This window comes from Gekko japonicus, unplaced genomic scaffold (genome assembly GCF_001447785.1).
Source record: "Gekko japonicus isolate JY-2015 unplaced genomic scaffold, Gekko_japonicus_V1.1 scaffold926, whole genome shotgun sequence".
NCBI lineage: Eukaryota > Metazoa > Chordata > Lepidosauria > Squamata > Gekkonidae > Gekko > Gekko japonicus.
In genome coordinates this window covers 505,688-524,589 of record NW_015163629.1, presented here as the reverse complement: position 1 = coordinate 524,589, position 18,902 = coordinate 505,688, and the positions used below count along the sequence as shown (strand labels likewise).

Genomic DNA, 18,902 nt, shown 5'->3' with positions numbered 1-18,902 from the left:
AGTCACTGAGGGGGTCGCTCTCCAGGCCTTCCCTCTGTAGCCACGCATGCAGAGGTATTGGCTGTAGTGGGCGTGGCCAACTCTGAAGCCAGTCGGAACTCCATTCTTGTGCGTTCCTGCCCAAAAATAGCCCTGATCCCAGGGGATCTCCAGCCACCACCTGGAGGTTGGCAACCTTAGCTACATGCCACAGAGGAGACCTAAGCCTCCAACTGTAGGCCACGATCCAATCACTCCTAAGGTACAAATCTGCTCCTTTGCGCTCAGGCGATAAATGCATCCTGTAATAAGGACTGAACATTTCACGACTAAAAAAATCAGGAGAACTGGACACTCCTGGTGGTGGGCAGTGTTGTCAAGTTGCAGCCAACTTATGGCAGCTCTGTGGTGTTTTCAAGGCTAAAGATGTTCAGAGGTGGTTGCCATTGCCTGCTTCTAAACACACCAGGGATCACTCCACTCTTTAAGCACTATCTCCTTTTTCAACTGGGCAGGGAATTACTTCTCTAAACTAGAAGCTCTGTCCCTTTTTCTGGCCTGAATGGGGGGTGCTCCTTCAGTGATCTCCTCAGTCAGTGCTGAACTGAATTATCTTCAGCAGTCAGTTCCCAGCTCTTTCTTCTCAGCGGACTCTCTCCAATGAAATCTGTTTGAGCAGCCTAGATCGTGATATCTGAAGAAGTGAGCAGTGACTCACGAAAGCTCATCCCCGGCCACAAATTTTGCTAGTCTTTAAGGTGCGGCTGGACTCTGGCTCTTTCCTACCGTTTCAGCAGCCCGTCCTTCAAAGGCTCTGTGAGGCACCTGCTAAATAACACCTGACTTTTTACCTGAAACCTCTTGGCAACTCCACACCCAAGTAGGAACAGGGCTTTGCAGCCTCAATCATTCTCAACAAGTCAGGATGTGTCTAGGTGGAGAACTGGTTTAATTACGGGCCTCATACAAATGTATCCATCACCTAAGGCGAGAGAAACTCTGATAGGAATTAGGGTTGCCAACCTTCAGGTGGGTCCTGAAAATCTCCCAAAATTACAATCTCCATATAACAGAGATCAGCTTTCCCTGAAGAAAATGGCTGCTTTGGAGGTTGCCAACTCTGGATTGGGAAATTCCTGGAGATTAGGGATGCCAGCCTCCAGGTGGGACCTGGAGATCCCCTGGAATGAGAGATCTCCAGACTACAGGGATCAGTTCCCTGGAGAAAATGGATGCTTTGGAGGGCGGACTCTCTGACCTTGTACCCCACTGAGGTCCCTGTCCTCCCCAGGCTCCAACCCCAAATTTTCAGGAGTTTCCCAACCTGGATCTGGCCACCCTACCCCTGCTGGCAACCTTACACAGTGGAGATTTGGAGATCAAGCCTGGGGAAGGTGGGGTTCGGGGAGGGACCTCAGCAAGGCATATTGTCACAGGGGGTCCACCTTCCAAAACAGGTATTTCCTTCAGGGGAACGGTTCTCTGTAGTCCAAAAACCAAATTAGGATATCTCCAGGTCCCACCTGGAGGTTGGCAACCCAAACTATGGTATCACATCACACTGAGGTCCCCTCCTCCGATCCCACCCTTTTCAGGTTCCAACCTCAAATCTCCAGGAATTTCCCAAACTGGAGTTGCGACTCTAAACCCAAGGGAGAGCTATGACCAATCAGAGCCCCTTGCTCTCTTCTGCGCCCCGCCCCGCCGGGCCTCCCTAGTGATTTAAATTCCAAACGAAGAGACCGTTGCTCCACATACAACTATCCACTTTTGTGTACGCATGCGCGTACACTATTCTTTCGTTATTCCTCTTCCCCCTCCCGTTGTGATTGCGTAACGCCAGGAGCAAAAGGCCGGTGGCTGTTGTCTCTCCGGTCTGAAATTCTTAAACAGCGCGCGTGCGCGCGGGGCGGGGTCCCCGCAGCACGTGCGAGTCTAAAGGGGCACGGCGAGAATGTGCAGCTTCGGCTCCTGATTGGCCAAGGCAAGGAGGGAGCGGCGGGGCCCTGACACGCGCCGCCCGGCTGGTCGGCTACGGCGGCTGCGTGGGGTCGCGCGGTGATTGCGCAATCCGCTAAACGGGCCGGGCGAGCGAAAGAGCGAGAGGTGCGCCGCGGGATTCTCGGAGCCCGGAGGAACGAAACGGAGAAGGGCGCTGATCTCGCGCTCTTCCCTCCACGATGCGGGATGGGATGAGGCGGCCTCAGCTGCTGAAGCGATGGCGGCGGCGACGACGACAAGCCGGGTGAGGGACTGTAAGTGAAGGTCCTTTACCGTAATTGCTGTATTGCAGGAACTGTCCTGGGTGCGTCTACCTTAATGACGTTAGTACTGGAGCCACTTACTCTTTGCACGGACTTGCTGGCTTCGGGTGTGAGGTGCCCGGTTGAGAGGCTGGGCAGGCTCTTGTTTCTGCAGATAGGTGTAGTATAGGTAAATACCAAAAAAAAAAAGTGGCCGTGGTACTGTTCTCTCGGGGTGGTCCTATACCTCTTCCTTCTAGGCGAACAGTGCTCAGATGAGATTTAACTTCATCATTAACAATCACAATACTTGACAGGTTGTCTTGGTTTGAAGTCAAAATCGCCTGCAAAAGTAAGTGTAGGATTATTGCCACAGAGACCGATTTATTTGTTCAGTAGATGCAAGAGGTCCAGTTGCTCCCCGTTCTACCACTTCAGATTGTGGGAGTGTTTAAATAGTCCCTTTCCTAAAATAAAGCACCTTCCTTAGATGTGATTTTTCTGCATGACGCAGTTTATTTCTACAGACAGGGAGAATGGGGATTTCCTTATCAGCTGCTCATTATTTGTCCTGTTAGCATCTTGCAGTTGCAACAGACCTCTGCTGTTTGATCTCAGAGTTCTGGATTCAGACTTTGCAGAGTTCCTTGTTTCCTAAGCTCTGAAGTAAGTGCATGAAAGCTTGGTTTAGATGCTGCTGTACTGGACGTCAAACCAATGTGATACCTCTGGTGGGGGGATTCTTTTTGCAGGTAAACTGCAGCAGAGGCCTTGAGGATTATCTATCGTCCTTCACTTTTGCCTTGAAACGCTGCTAAAATGCACCAGAAACTCCTTAAGAGCGCTCATTACATTGAGCTGGGAAGCTACCAATACTGGCCTGTCTTGGTGCCTCGAGGAATCCGCCTGTATACCTATGAACAGATTCCTGTATTCCTTAAGGACAATCCTTACATCACAGATGGCTACAGAGCATATCTGCCTTCCAGGCTGTGTCTGAAAAGGTATGGAGTTGGTCTAGGTGTTGTCTGGAGGTTCAAGCTGTGCTTCAAAGAGGCAAGGGCCAATTATGTTGTACAACTGTTTCCTTGAAAGGAAGATGCATTACTTTAAGTGATATCCATTTCAGTGTTAATCAATTTAGCATGAAGTCTCAATACTAGCTAAGGTATTGAGCTAGATATGTTACTGTGGAAGTGGTCGTGTATCGGTGCAAAGATCCTTGTTGAATCAATCAAAGATTCAGCATCCTGTTGCCATTGGTGGTCTGCCAAATGCAGACACCAAAAAAATAGCAAGAGAGAATCACAGGAAAGAAGTCAAAAACAATACAAAACACCAGGATTGAATTTTACAAATATACTCAGATGTCACCCTTAAAGGTATCTGAAAGTTCCATTCACAATATGCAATCATAGATCACAAGTGCAATAAGAAATACAATGTATATTGCATCATCAGTTTCAGAACCTACAATTCCAAACCACAATCAGATAAGGATCCATGTGGAAGAATTCAAAAGACTTCAAGCAGACCTGCTGCCCTTTTCCAGATGTTACATTCCCATTCAAGGGAGCAGGTTCCGTGAGATGTAATTTTCCATCTATGAGGGAGCTGTTGTGAAACGGAAAATGTATGCACTAGCAAATTCCATTAGATGCATTATTGCTTTTCTATAATCTGGATATTTATGGATACATCAGACATGGAGCATACAACACTTTAAATCTCTTAAGGAAGCATTTGAAGATACCTATGCACAGGTAGTAAAGATGGAACATACAAAACTCATGGCAAATGAGGTTTTGAGTTTGACAGTATCTCGGTTGCATCCGTGCAGTTCTACCTGACTGCCACTTCTGTACAATGCCCTAGACCAAGTTGAAATGATGGGAGGGGCCGCATGGTATAGGAGGCAAATGCATCTTATCCGTAGTGCCAGAACCAGAGTTTCATGTTTCATTCTGGCAGGCTTACTCTCTGAAAATATGGGCGTCAGTTCAAAGTACAGAACCGACAGCCTTTCTTGTCCCCGTAAGGTAAGAGCACTTTCAGACGCAGAAATGGCAGGAGCGTGACTGAACCTGTCACAAAACCCCGTATGTGAGATCTCACTGTAGGGAGGAAGCTGTAAGCAGTCCTCTGAGCACTACCAACTTGCCTTTTCACACCGTGAACACTGTGTTAAAACCAAGGAACAGGGCAGTGAATGTGCCTCATTGGAGAAGCCAGTGGGCAGCAGGCAAGCCAGCAGCCCACTAGCCAAGCATCAGTGCAGAAGGGTCCCACACACAGCAGTGAAGGACAACAGCTGAGTGGCTTGCGTAGGTGGAAGCAGGAAAGTGGTGGCACCTGTAAGACAGTTTGGTGTAGTGGCTAAGTGCGCAGACTCCAATCTGGGAGAACCGGGTTTGATTCCCCACTCCTCCACTTGCAGCTGCTGGATGACCTTGGGCAAGCCATAGTTCTGACAAGAGCTGTTCTTGAAAAAGAGCAGTTTTTGTCAGAGCTCTCTCAGCCCCACCTACCTCACAGGGTGTCTGTGGTGGGGAGGGGAAGGGAAAGGAGTTTGTAAGCTGCTCTGGGACACCTTTGGGTAGTGAAGGGTGGGGTATAAATCCAATCTCCTCCTGCTCCTCTGTAACTAGCTGGGCTGGGCTGCCAGTGGGCAGAGTACATCCAGTGACTTGTCTCCTCCTCCACTTCCCAGCCTGTTCATTTTGTCCAACGAGACGGTCAACATCTGGAGTCACTTGCTGGGCTTCTGCCTCTTCTTCATCTTGGGCATCTATGACATGACTTCTGTGTTGCCTTCAGCGAGTGCCTCTAGAGAAGATTTTGTCATCTGCTCCATTAGTCTCTTCTGCTTCCAGGCAAGTCTCTCCATCAGCTGCAAACCAGTCTTTGGGGTGTATCCGTTCTTGGGTCAGCCGTACAGGCGGTGCCTTCTGCTGACTCCCGAGGTTGGAAGAGCTCTGGAGGTTGGACTCGGTCTGCACCCAGGGGCTGGCGGAGGAGCCGCTTTCAGCCGTCTTCAGCCTGTAGCTCTTGTCCCTCTTTCCTTTCCCCTGGACATGGAGACAGGCAGCATTCCCACCTTTTTCTCTGATATGCGGTGGTGAAAAGGGGATTAAGAGGTTGTAGGGCAAAGACAGATGGCTTGATTCAGCTCCCCAGGTTAAAACCCCACGTTTTTGGTTCAACTGGAAGAGCAAAAGCTTCTTTTGGGGCTTCTGCAGCTTCAGCCGACCTGGACTTTTAAATTAGGGAGGGGAGTGTTTTTGCCTGATAGTGGAGACATATCCAAGGCCATAAGTGTGGTCTCTGGTATCTCCCGTTGATGTGTCTTGGGAGACCCTTGTGCTTCCAAGATGTTTTGATAGCCACCATCTGGCGCTGATACAGAAACCTTGCTTTCTGATTACAAGAGCCACCGGGGGGGGGGGGGGGGATTCTCCAATTGCTCAAAAGTGTCGTTTCATTGCTTGGCTCTTGTGAAACCAGACCTTGAAAAAAAATTAACATGGATTTATTTGAATGTTTTATAGGTCTGTATGCTTTGCTCGGTAGGGTATCACCTTTTCTGTTGCCATCGCTCGGAAAAAACCAGCCGACGGTGGATGGCACTGGATTACGCGGGGATTTCCATCGGTATCCTAGGCTGCTACGTCTCTGGAGTCTTTTATGCATTTTATTGCAATAACGTAAGTTGGCGTTGTGGTTCGTTCATCCTGTTTAACGGGTGAATTTTTTTCCTTTGCTGATTTTCTGCTACCTCAGCTGGTTTTATGGCTGTACAGTTTGGCTAGCAGGGGAGATTTAATTAGGAAACTGGGATTAATTTCAGATGAATAGATTTCGGTCTTGGGGCTGATTACAAGATCAGTTTTCAAACAGTTAGAAACAGCTGGGAGCCACTGTGGTGTAGTGGTTAAGAGTGGCAGATTCTAATCCAGAGAACAGGGTTTGATTCCCCACTTCTCCACATACAGCCAGCTGGGTGACCTGGGATCAGTCACAGTTTTCTCAGAGCTCTCTCAGCCCCACCTACCTCACAGGGTGTCTGTTGTGGGGAGGGGAAGGGAAAGGAAATTGTAAGCCGCTTTGAGACTCCTTAGGGCAGAGGAAAGTGTGATATAAAAACCAACTCTGCTTCTTCTCTTTTGAAAACAAGATTAAATTAACACACAAACAGAACACCAAACAGCCCAATAAGTCCGAAACTACTGTGCCAGTTAAGAACAAGAAGCAGCTGTAGATCTTTTCCCGCAGAACAAAAAGATCTTTATTGGCTCCCAGCTGGGTTTCCAGACAGAACTGAAAGTGTCAGTCTTGATCTGTACAATCAAAGTCCTGGTCTATTTAGGGCTCCTTGAGGCCTGCTGACAGTGGTTTTGCTTTATGGGATTTGATTAGACCTCATATCAGTTGAGCTCTTTATCAGAGGCCCTCCTCCAAGTAGCCGGCTATTCCGAAGTTAGCCACGTGGTTAACAGAGAGAAGGCTTGTTCTCGTGATTCTCCCGTTGTGGAGCTCTTCCCAAGAGTCAGGTTTGCTTTCAAAACTGCACGTCTTCAAATTATCTCTTTAACAGGATTGAAGGGCCTTGAGGTTTTGTTTTTTGTCTATGAAGCTGCTCTTACCTTGCAATAGAGGCCTTTCCCTATTTCCAAACAAGGAAAAAGAACACGTTAAATGGGATCCTTTGTTAATAGCAGGCCATCATATAAGAGCAGCAACTGAAATCGCTAAAATAAATTCTAATGCCCTCCTTAAATTCTATTATTCAAGAGGCGGCCAGTATGTCCCAATGGCCATTGCAGCTTTTAATGCGAAAGTTACTTCCCAATTTTTATATGGGGCTGCGATCTGGATTAAAGAAATTTCTGAATTATCAGATCAGATCCTTCTCCAGTTCCTGCGTAAAATTGCAGGAGTCCCTAAATGTGTCGCAGGGACGGCACTTAGAGAAGAATTCGCACAATGCTCCTTTGAGTCAAGAGCCTGGAAGGCAGCCTTTAAATTGAGACTGAAAGTTCTTTATATGACACCTAATGCTCAAGGAGGTCTTCTTTATCTTTTAAAAGGGGATAATTATAAATGTACGTGGGCAAAACATATAGATAACAAGCTGGAGTGGATTGGTCTCGCCCCTACAATGCTTAATAATTTAAATTATCAAGAAGCGCTAAATTTGATGAGATTGAGGGTGACAAACATTGACCGACTCAGCACTTCAATTCATGCTAGGCGAGTATGCTCCAACTCTGCCTTAGGGATTGTTCCACCTAAGAAAATTCCCTCATATATGAGCTTCCTTACATCCCCTAGATTTAGATATGTCTTCACGCTTGCTAGGTTGAATGTTTTTCCAACTGTAGAGCTAAGTGGCCGTTTTGCTAAAATAGAGTACTCAAATAGATTGTGTGATTGTGGATCAGGTGCAATAGAGACCTTAGATCATCTCATGTTATTTTGCCACCAATGGATTGACCCCAGATCCTGCTGGATTACTCCTATTTTACAAAGATATCACCTCCCTATGGAACCCTGGGTGATAACCATACTATTAGCTGATGAGGACCCTGAAACGACTCGCTTGGTGGCAAAGTATCTTTCGATAGTGCTATTTTTAAAGCGGCTTTGAAATGTTATAAGTACCTTTTGTATACAATTTTAAAATTTTAAAACTAATTTCCATAATATCATGGGATTTTATAGAATTCATTGAAGTTTATAAAATGTGGTCTGATATTACTGATCGAGAGCATATTTGCTAGCTTTTATTGTAAAGACGTTCGGTCTAAATTTTTATCATTTCTTGTAATTATATGTAATGCATTTTATAGTTGCTGTTTGCATGTTTGGCTTAAGACCTCAGGTCAATGAAGCTAATAAATGAAAAATGGTTAATAGCAGGGATTGATACGTTTTTGTTTTAAGTAGCAAGTTGTCTCTTGGAGTGATTGTCTGCTGCTTTAAGCACTGTAAGAGACACACACCTTCACTGCAAAGCATCAGTGAATCCATCAAGTGATTTAAAGCCACTTGTCAACTGCTGGCCTTCCTCCTGGTGCTCCTTTTAAAATAGCGTGTCCAAGACAGTGGAGGTCTAAGCGGTACAGAGAACCACTACCAGGATCCAAAGTATTTATTAAAAAGAAAATGCTTACAAGCATACTTTTAGCGCAGCACCAGGTTGAGCAAGGGATTCAAAGGAAATGGGTAAAACACAATTCCTCTGTCCCTCTCTGTATACATGCCCTATTGGATGTTAAAATATAGGACAGGCTCCTTAGCTTAGAATGTTACAGATCTCTACAGAGTTTCATTACCTTGCAGCTTCCTCCGGCTGTCCAGGCCAGCACATGGTAATGGCCTCCTCCTCCAGACCTCAGCTATGAGTTATTTATTTATTTATTTATTTATTTAATTTGGTTTATACCCCGCCCTCCATGCTAAGGCAGGCTCAGGGCAGCTTACATAAAATTTCATATAAATACCATTAAAACCCATCATAGACAAACAACATAAAATAACATAGCATTCAATTAAAATAATCCTAAACTCTGAAACATGATCTAATAAAAGCAAGAGCAGAAGTTTACATCCAAAATACTACTTAAGATAACAGTGTATTCATGATGGTGTTCATGCCAGCTCGATGTACACAACGTATTGTGCAGCAGGCACAGGCTGAAGATGGAAAGTAGAGAAACTTCTCTTCCGGGAGCTCATTCCACCAGCAGAGTTCTGTCTGCTCTGTTGGACTCAGCACCAAAGAGCCCTTCTTCCTTGCTTCTAGAAGCTTTATCGTCTCCGTTTCCCCTCCCACTTGACCCAGTCCAAGCAGGTCAAGGATGCTTTTCTTGAAGTCTCCAGAAATTTCTTCCAGTTTGAGCCAGTTTGGTGTAGGAGAGCCAGTTTGGTGTAGGAGAGCCAGTTTGGTGTAGGAGAGCCAGTTTGGTGTAGTGGTTAAGTGTACAGAGTCTAATCTGGGAGAACCGGGTTTGATTCCCCACTCCTCCACATGCAGCTGCTGATGTGACCTTGGGTCAGTCAGCTGTCCTTGAAAAAGAGCAGTTTCTGTCAAGAGCTCTTTCAGCCCCACCCACCTCACAGAGTGTCTGTTGTGGGGAGGGGAAGGGAAAGGAGTTTGTAAGCTGCTCTGAGACACCTTTGGGTAGTGAAGGGCGGGGTATAAATCCAATCTCTTCTCTCTTCTTCTCTTCTCCCTGAAGTCTTTCTAATCTTAATTCCTCCAAGTCTCTGTTCCCCACTTGTGGAGGAGCGGGGGGAGAGAGCTTGACCTACCCATTTTCTGTATTGCTCTTCTGTAAGCATTTGTATGAAGGTGGGCTGAGGTAAGTCTAGAAGCAACTGAAACCCCCCCCCCCAATTTTGCTGTATGCCCAGAAAGGGGGGGGGATTTCTAAAACTCAAGAGTGAAGCTTTTTGCTCATTTCAAACCTCCAGCCAAAAAGGCATTTCTTCACAGACCCCACTACTTAGTTCCCTCCATTGAGGTAATTGGCCATTTATTCCTATTCTGAGCTTCCTGTCCTTTAACTAGTTTTTTATCCATAAGGAGACCTGTCCTCTTATCCTATGTCTACGAAGCTTACTCAGGAGTCTCTGGTGAGGTACCTCAGATCCTTTTGAATGTTAGAGTATATAATGTCTGTTGAACAAACATGTAGCTAATAGTGACTCACTTTCTCAGAGAGCTCTCAAAGGTTAGTGGGACAGGTCTTCCCTTTGTGGAAGCCATGCTGATTTTCTCCCAGCAGGCTTTGTTCCACTGTGTGCCTATAATAATTCTGTTTTTGATTACAGTTTCTATTAGCCTATATAACATTGGGCTAACTGTCCTGTAGTTTCCTGGTTCCCCTCTGCACCAATTTAAAAAATTGGTTCAACATTTGCTACTCTCTGGTCTTCTGGTACGGCAGCTGGACAAAGTACATATACTCATTAATAGATTTCAGTCTCACATTCGAGTTTCCTAAGAACTCGCAGGTGTATGCCATCAGGAACTGGAGACTTAACTGGTTTTTAATTTCCCCAGTAGGTCTATAACGTCTTCGCTAGAGCAAAGCCAGTTTGGTGCAGTGGTTAGGAGTGTGGACTCTAATCTGGGAGAACCAGGTTTGATTCCCTGCTCCTCCACATGCAGCTGCTGGTGTGACCTTGTGTCACAACTCAGGTGGGGCATCACCTGACGCTGCCACCACTCTGGTTCCAGGCTCCCTTGAGAAGGGCCAGGCAGAGTACAACAAGGAAAAGGTTTGTTTTATAGGAGGTCAAACAACAAGGTGCAGAATAATAACAGTAAGTGGGTGAATAGAAAAGAAATCAAATGCCCTAACATGTCTAAATACTGTCCCTAGCTCACTATCAGGTGGCCTTAGACTACTCACCCCGTCCTCAGGATGAGGGTCTTTCCCCTGCAGCAGCCTTCCTTCTGGCTCTGCCCTCTGGAAGAAAGAACAGCTCTTCTTGCTGCTCTAGAACTTTTATTCCAAGTCCTCCTCTTTTCCTATTGGTCCATTTTGGCTCCAAACCCTCCCAGGGGCTTCTGGGAGTTGTAGGCCTAGCCTCACCTACTGCTAGCCAGGCTCTCTTGGCCTAGTAGGCCTCTGATGGCACAGCCCAGATCATGACACCTTGGGTTGGTCACACGTTCTCTCAGAGCTGTTCTCTCAACAGCAGTTCTGGAAAGAGCTCTCTCAGCCCCACCTACCTCACAGGGTGTCTGTTGTGGGGAGGGGAAGGGAAAGGAGTTTGTAAGCCGCTCTGAGACTCCTTTGGGTAGTGAAGGGTGGGATATAAATCCAATCTCTTCTTTTTTTACCTCACAGGGTGTCTGTGGTGGGGAGGGGAAGGGAAAGGAGTTTGTAAGCCGCTCTGAGACTCCTTTGGGTAGTGAAGGGCAGGGTATAAATCCAATCTGTTCTTCTTTCTCTCTTGTCACCTCAGTTTTACTGAGTTCTTCAGACTCTCTTCCTGAAAATAGTTGCTCCGGCCAAAGTCAAAGAAATGTGACGAGAGGTGTTCTTGACCTGTTGGGGAAATTAAATACCAATAAGTCTCAGGGTCCTCATGGCATACACCTGTGAGTTCTTAGGGAAGTCCATTGTAAGACTGTGCATCTATTAGCCCATATATGTAACTTGTCCCTAAAATCAGTTGCTGTGCTAGAAGATCAGAGAGTAGCAAATGTTACCATCACGAAGCCTTCCCTTGACCCAAGAGTGGTTTCTTGTGTAAGAGGACCTCTCCTTCCATTGGAGTAAAGCATTTCTGCTACCAGAACAGATCTCGAGGATCCAATCCGATGATGTGTAGCAGTTTCATAGAGAATTTTGTTTGAACGATCAGTAATACTGGCTCTAGCACGATTTTCTTCCCTTTAAAGAAAAGGAGGGGGGAAACTCTCTGCCAGTAGGTATGCAGAAAGGAAGCCTTTTGGGTAGTTCTGTAGATTAAAAAGCTGAATTTATTCTAATGAATAATGAACGCAAACTACTTTTCAGACGGATTCAGAGTTGGAGTTCTAGGAACAGCAATTAGCTGTGATGGGCAGGTGGAAACTCGGGGGAGGGGCTGTGGCTTTGCGGTGTGCTGAAGTTTCCTGGTTCTGTCATCAGCCCCTCCCGTTAATGGCTCTCAGACATCTAGTGCCAGGCAAGGCTTTTTGGCACTGAACACCATGGAGAGCTGCTTCCACTCAAAAAGGATGACCCAAATAGCTGGATGAGCTTAGGTTAGGTAAAGCAGCTTCATATGTTCATTTCGTAGAAAAAGATGTGCAGGAGCTCATTAGCATGACTTATTTGCATATGCCACACCCCCTTACATCACCGGAAGTGTGTCAGAAGGCATCACCCACCGCTCAGGCGCCACTGGACTGTTTTGGATTGCTAGCTATTGGGGGGGGGGAACGTGCAGATCTGCCCTCGCAGAGGAGGGAGAGCTTGTACCTGAATAAAACTTGGTCTTAAAGGTGCCACTGGACTGTTTTGGGCCGGGGGGGGGGGGGGCCTCTGCAACTTACCTGGCTGCTTCTTGCTCTGAGGGCTGCTGGGAGCAGGGGGTGGGGCTTGTTGCAAGAGACCGCCCCTGGGCTCTTTACTGCCGGAGCTCCGCTCCTGTGCGCTCCTGCAGGAAATGACCCCTGTGTGTATGTGTTTGTAACCTCCATGTTTGCTGGCCCTGTGACTAACTGTTGCTGAGAGTAGAATCATGCCCAGTTTTTGAACACTTCCTGGACCCTGATGACCATAGGAAAACAGCCCTTTGTTCTGATCTAGCAGGGCTTCTCTTAGGTTAACAAAGCAGCCCTGCTGTGGATACATCTAGCCCAGTATTCTGTTTCTCACAATGGCCAGCCAGACACCTTGAGGAAACCGACGAGCTGAGAGAACAAAGGCAATAGCCTCTCTCTGCCCCTTCACACACATACCAGTTGGCATCCAGAGATGACCTTTGAACTTGGAGGTTTCATTTAGCCATCATGGCGAAGAGCCATTGATAGACCTCTCCAATCCCTTTTTAAAACTGTGTAAGCCATCATTACACTTGTGGCACTGAATTCCACGTTAATTGTGGGCAACTTATTGAACTTTCACTGTTTGTCGTGAATTTACTATCCCATAATTTCAGTTGGGTAGCTTTAAACATTAATATTATGGGGGGGGGGAGAAAAAGAACTGCCTACAGCCTCCTTATCAATATGTCTGTTTCTCAATATGTCCCCACCTGTGAATACTTAAATCCAGAGACTGGATCTATAGACAGACAAGACAGATCTTTCTACAAACTTGAGAAAAGTTGGAGGGGGGGGTTAACCACCCCCACACACACACAATAAAAGCAGCTCCTGTACCTTTACAACATGGATGCCCTCTGAGATCTCAGAAGTCATTGTGCAGGTTGCTAAGCAACCCCCAACTATATTGCCAGCTTAAAACCTTGATTTGTGACATTAAAAAGCAGGTGGCAGGGCCCTTTCCCAGCACTCTTTTGGCCTACCAGTCCGCCCTCGCTCCACTGACGCTGCCCTGGAGGGAGAACTCATTGGGCAACTTGCTACCATGCAATCCACACAATTCACCTAGGTATGGTGGTGGTGGTTACTGGGTGGCTTGATGCCACACTACTTGTCTGGGCCTGGTAGCAGCCTCAGCACAGCTTTGCCAGGCATGTAGCTTCATTGAATGACTTGTGGTCGCCTGACTTTTGCAACTTGGCCAGACTTTCCCCAGGGAGAGGGAAAGCTGAGAGCCAGTGTAATACAGTAACCAGAGCAGGGATGGCGAACCTTTTAGAGACCGAGTGCCCAAACTGTGACCCAAAACCCACTTATTTATCGTAAAGTGCCAACATGGCAATTTAACCTGAATACCAGAAATGTTTTTGATAAAGCATCTTGGTGCTTGGGGGGGTCAACAGTGGGAGGGCTTCTAATGTCCTGGCCCCACTGGTGGACCTCCTGATGGGACTGGTATTTCTGGCCACTGTGTGATACAGAATGTTGGACTGGATGGGCCTTTGGCCTGATCCAACATTGGCATCTCTTATGTTCTTATGAATACTGAGGTTTTACTTTAGAAAAAACAACTCATACATTAACTTAAGATGATCCAAACAAAGTAAGGAAAGCAATCCCAAATGCTTTCATGTACTTAAAATTATTCGGCAGAGAATTCGACACTTTAATGATGGTCTGGGCCTAGCTGGGGCGATGGCATGCGTGCCGACAGAGAGGGCTCTGAGTGCCACCTCTGGCCCCCGTGCCATAGGTTCGCCACCACTGAACTAGAGTGTGACTAGGATCTGGGAGACCTGGACTAAAAACCCCACTCTGCCATGTAAACTTGCTGGGTTACCTTGCGCCTGTAACATTCTCTCATAAAGTTGTCTGGATAAAATGCAGGAGAAGAGGATAATGTATAGCGAACTGGAAAATGTGGTTCGTGTCGATTCATGGTTTATGACTGAACCACTAATTGAACCGGGAGCTTTGTTAAAAAACCGAACCAGTTTCTGGCCCCACAAACCCCGTTGAACGGGACCGCAGTCCTTTTAAAAGGGGTTTTGCAGAAAGCCCAAAAAACAGCTGAGCTGCGAGGAGCAGGCTGATCCCTGCCTCTCAGCTTTTAAAGTTTAAGGCGACTGCACAAGACAACCCAAAAAAGCTGAGCAGCGAGGATATGGGGTGGGCTGCAAGGAGGAGAAAAAGAAAAGATACAGGAAGAAATGAAGTGACCCTGATAAGTTCTTGTGGGTTCCCTATTTGTTTTTATATAATTTTATAAAGCCTCTACTCTTGTCCACCATTATCTTCTCCTTTCTCCCTGTACTAACAAGCCCAGTCTCTGCACTCTTTCTTTTCAGCACAGGTACCCTGTCTCTTTGACCATTTGGGTTGCCTCCCCACCCACTCCGCACCTTTTCCCACCTCTGGTATTGTCTCGAGAGAGATTCGTCATTCAGAACTCTCCAGAACAGATGACACCCCAGAACAGGTTTATCCAAGGTTGTTACGATACTGGCTGTCTTGTTTTCAGTCCCTTTCCTAATAATCCCTGGCATGAATGTGCCTCTTTTGCTTCTGCTACACACTGAGTCCCATTGAACTATCTGCTGCCAATTCAATTTGTAATAAGGAACAAAAACAAGCTCGTTTATTGTACTAATACCATTTGCCTAACGTGTTTTGAGGGAGGCCCCTTTTTACTGGGGGACTGTAAAATAGATGGTGACAAAGCCATTAAACTGAATCGCTAGAACTTGAATACAAGTTAAAAACAAAATTTTAATGGAGAAAATGCCGTTGCCCTCTTAGCTTTTCTCAGCCTGCATGGTTGCAGAACTGGACAGAGCCACCATTCGTAGGGACATCTGGTCAATATCTGAATGGGAAACTACTTGGGAATTCTATGAGTTCCATTTATAGAGGCAACAAGAAAGAAATATATTCCAAAATCTGTGGGGAAGTCTTGCATTTGATTTCACTATCTGTTGGCCCAAAGGTCTTCATCACAATTACCAATAGAGATGTAAAAGTTCTGGAAATCTTGAAATCCTGGGGGGAAATGCAGTTCTTCTTGCTCTTCAGGGAAGAGTGGAAATATATTCACTGCCTACTTTCCCGTCAAACCTAGACTTGTTTTTACTGTTCTAGCAAAATAAAATGCATCGTTTATAGCTGAGTTAACGTTTGAAATGGCACTAATCAGCATATTGGTGGAATTTAAAAGTATAAACATTCTGCAGGACTTGTCACACCCTGAACACTCCCTGTTTGAACTGCTGCCTTCGGGTAGAGGATATAGGACAATTAAAACAAGGACAAACAGATTAAAAATAGTTTTTATTTGAGAGCTATTATTGCTTTAAATGCTGTATGAAATTGGAATTTGGGTGACATTGGTGGTTTACGTTGCAATGTGAACCTTAAGGGAGTTATGGGATGGTTGTGAATGGTTGTGTTTATTATAAAGTTGTTGGCTTTCTACAAGCAAAATTCCGTATTTAACCAATACTTTAGAGAACGCTGCTGCATCCTGTCCTACCCTAACATATGCATCTTAATATTTGCCACCTGAGAGAGTTAAAATTAGAATACAGATTTTTAAGTAAGAGTGTATTTGTATGGAAACACTATCACTCAAATAGGACTATCCACATATTTAGATATCAAGTTAAACTTGAACATTAAAACACTGAATTATTTATTAATATATTATAGCATATAATATAGTATGTTATTATTAATTAGAGCATATTAAATAATTGCCAATTTTTAAACATTTAAACAATATACATATCTTTGAAATATGTTGCCTATGTCTACAATATATGCAAGAGTTATCAATATATTTAATTCACAGTGTTGCTCAACCTGGATACGTAAATCCAGGGATTGGGGCTGTGGAGAGATAAGGCCGATCTCTTGGCAAACATGTAAAAAGCCTCAGGTCTACAGGGGGGAAATGAAGTCTTAAAAGAAAAGAAAAACACTGGGAGGTTAGATCCCCTTAATAATAGAACCACTGCCTGTAGCTTTAAGAAAGAAATTTGTTCTGTGGCTGGGCTGGGTAACGATCAGATAACTTGCATGACTCACCCAGGTCCAGCTATTTGTTACTGTTCAACAGCAGCTACCCCACGAAAAACAAGGTGTGGCTCAGACTAAGATCTGAGAGACCCAGGTTTGAATCGAGCTCACTGGGTGATCTTGAGCCAGTTAACACGTTCTCAGCCTAACATACCTCAGAGAGCTGTTGTGAGGATAAAATGGAGGAGAGGAAAACAAGGTAAGCTGCTTTGGGTCCCCACTGGGGAGAAAAGTGTGGTATAACTGAAATGATAAATACAAGTGGGAACCCGCAAAGACTAGTGGGAGGCATCTCATTTCCAGTTTGGTGTAGTGGTTAAGTGTGCGGACTCTAATCTGGGAGAACCGGGTTTGATTCCCCACTCCTCCACTTGCACCTGCTGATGTGACCTTGGGTCAGTCCCAAGCTCTGGCACAGCTGTCCTTGAAAAAGAGCAGTTTCTGTCAAGAGTTCTCTCAGCCCCACCCACCTCACAGGGTGTCTGTTGTGGGGAGGGGAAGGGAAAGGAGTTTGTAAGCCGCTCTGAGACTCTGAGTGAAGGGCGGGGTATAAATCCAATCTCCTCCTCCTCCTCCTCCTCCTCCTCCTCCTCCTCCCCTTCCATCCAAAGCCTCCCCTTCCCCTTCTCCTCCTTCTTCTTCCTCCCCCCCCGTTCCCTCGTTCCCTTTCCTGAAAGCCCAAATAGCCCCTGCCTTTTTTTCTGCTTCCTTCTCTCCTTCTAGGGTTGCCAACTACAAGATCTCTTGGAATCACAATGGAATTGTCCCAACTACAGAAATCAGTTCCCCTGGTCATCTCCAAGTTGGGAAATTCCTGGAGGTTTGGGGAAGGACATTATTACTCAGCAGGGTATAATGCCATAGAATTCATCCTCCAAAGCAGCTTTGGAGAACTGATCTCCGTCATCTGACGAGCAATTGTAATTCTGAGTGATCTCCAGCCCTCGCCTGAAGGTTGTCAATCCGAGGTCCCTTGGAGGAAATGGCTGCTTTGTAGGATGAGGAAATGGCTGCTTTGTAGGATGGAGTCTATGGCATTACACCCCCTGAGGTTCCTCCCCTCCACAAACCCTCCTCTTCCCAGGCTCAACCCTGATAATTGCGTCCATCTTCAGTTTTCCCTCCTTCCCTCCCCCTGGCTGGCTCTACCCAGGAAAACTATGGCCCACTTGTGAGGAGTCGGCTTCCAGGCCTGTGCATGGTGGGAACCCATAAGGACGAGGGGGGGGGGACACCATTTTTCCCAGCATCCCCTTCCTCACACTATTTCTTCTTTTCCTGCTCTTGGTAATCCACATGTCCTCACCTTTCCCTGCTTCCTCTTTCCTTCCCATCAACCTACTGTTATCGACTATCTTGTATTCTAATCGCGAAGTCAGCCAGTCTTTAAATACTTAAATCTGGTGACTGGAGCTGTGAACAGGCAAGACAGTTCTTTCTGTAAACCTGGAAAAGGGTCCAGGTTTGCACAAAAATATGAAATCTAAGACAAAAACAAAAACTATTGAGGGCTTTTAAAAGAACTCCAAAAATGATAAAAGGAGCACCTATAGCTTTAAGCAACAGATTTCCTCAGTAGCTGTTGCTAGGCAACCACAGTATTCCATGCTGGGTACTGTAAGTAAAAGGTTACATTGATATTTAAATTGATGTTTGTTGCTGGTCCTAAGAGAGGCACATTAAGCAGCTGAAGTTCATAGAAGTGCTCCTGTCTTTCTCTAGTTACCAGCCAGAGGCTACATACCTTTCTTCCCTCTCTCTCTCTTCCAGTACTGGCGTCAGGTATACTTGATCACCGTGCTTGCAATGATCTTGGCTGTCTTCTTTGCTCAGATCCACCCCAGTTACCTCACTCAGCAGTGGCACAGGCTGCGTTCCGTCATATTCTGCTCCGTCTCGGGCTATGGAATCATTCCAACCATCCACTGGATTTGGCTCAACGGAGGCATTGGGGCATCTATCGTGCAGGTAAGCTGAGAAATCGCTGGCCTTGCATACAAAGAATCGTCCCCCTGTTTATCCTGAAGCGAGTTCCATGGAATTCACTCAGATTTGCTTTCCAGGTAAGGTTCTTAGGGCTTCATCCTGTCTCCCAATCCATCCCCCCAAGAGAAATGAGTTCTTAAATCACCACCAACTGTAAATGTTGAAATTTAACTAGTACAGTGGTGGAACACTTTCCCTATGAAGAAAGGTTAAAGTGCTTGGGGCTCTTTAGCTTGGAGAAACGACAGCTGAGGGGTGACATGATCGAGGTTTACGAGATTATACATGGGACAGAGCAGGTGGAGAAAGAAGTCCTTTTCTCCCTTTCTCACAATACAAGAACTCGTGGGCAGTCCATGAAATCACTGAGCAGTCAGGTTAGAATGGATAAAGGGAAGTCCTTCTTCACCCAAAGAGTGATTCACACATGGAATTCACTGCCACAGGAGGTGGGGGCGGCTACAAGCATGCGCGGCTTCAAAAGAGAATTAGATAAGCATATAGAGCAGAGGTCCATCAGTGGCTATTAGCCACAAGGTATAGATAGGGGCTCTGGGGCAAGTGATGCT

General features: G+C 46.0%; 1 protein-coding gene across 1 annotated transcript in view; it reads left to right on the top strand.

The window, feature by feature from the left end:
• The first annotated feature begins 2,092 nt into the window (after positions 1-2,092).
• The window catches only part of PAQR3 (progestin and adipoQ receptor family member III), a 25,983-nt gene continuing 9,173 nt past the window's right edge, over positions 2,093-18,902 (top strand). The window contains exons 1-5 of the mRNA XM_015407525.1: positions 2,093-2,234; positions 2,975-3,226; positions 4,933-5,095; positions 5,771-5,926; positions 18,118-18,315. Of these exons, the coding sequence (XP_015263011.1) occupies positions 3,042-3,226; positions 4,933-5,095; positions 5,771-5,926; positions 18,118-18,315 (702 nt within the window). The 5' untranslated portion in view covers positions 2,093-2,234; positions 2,975-3,041. The remainder of the gene's footprint in view (positions 2,235-2,974; positions 3,227-4,932; positions 5,096-5,770; positions 5,927-18,117; positions 18,316-18,902) is intronic.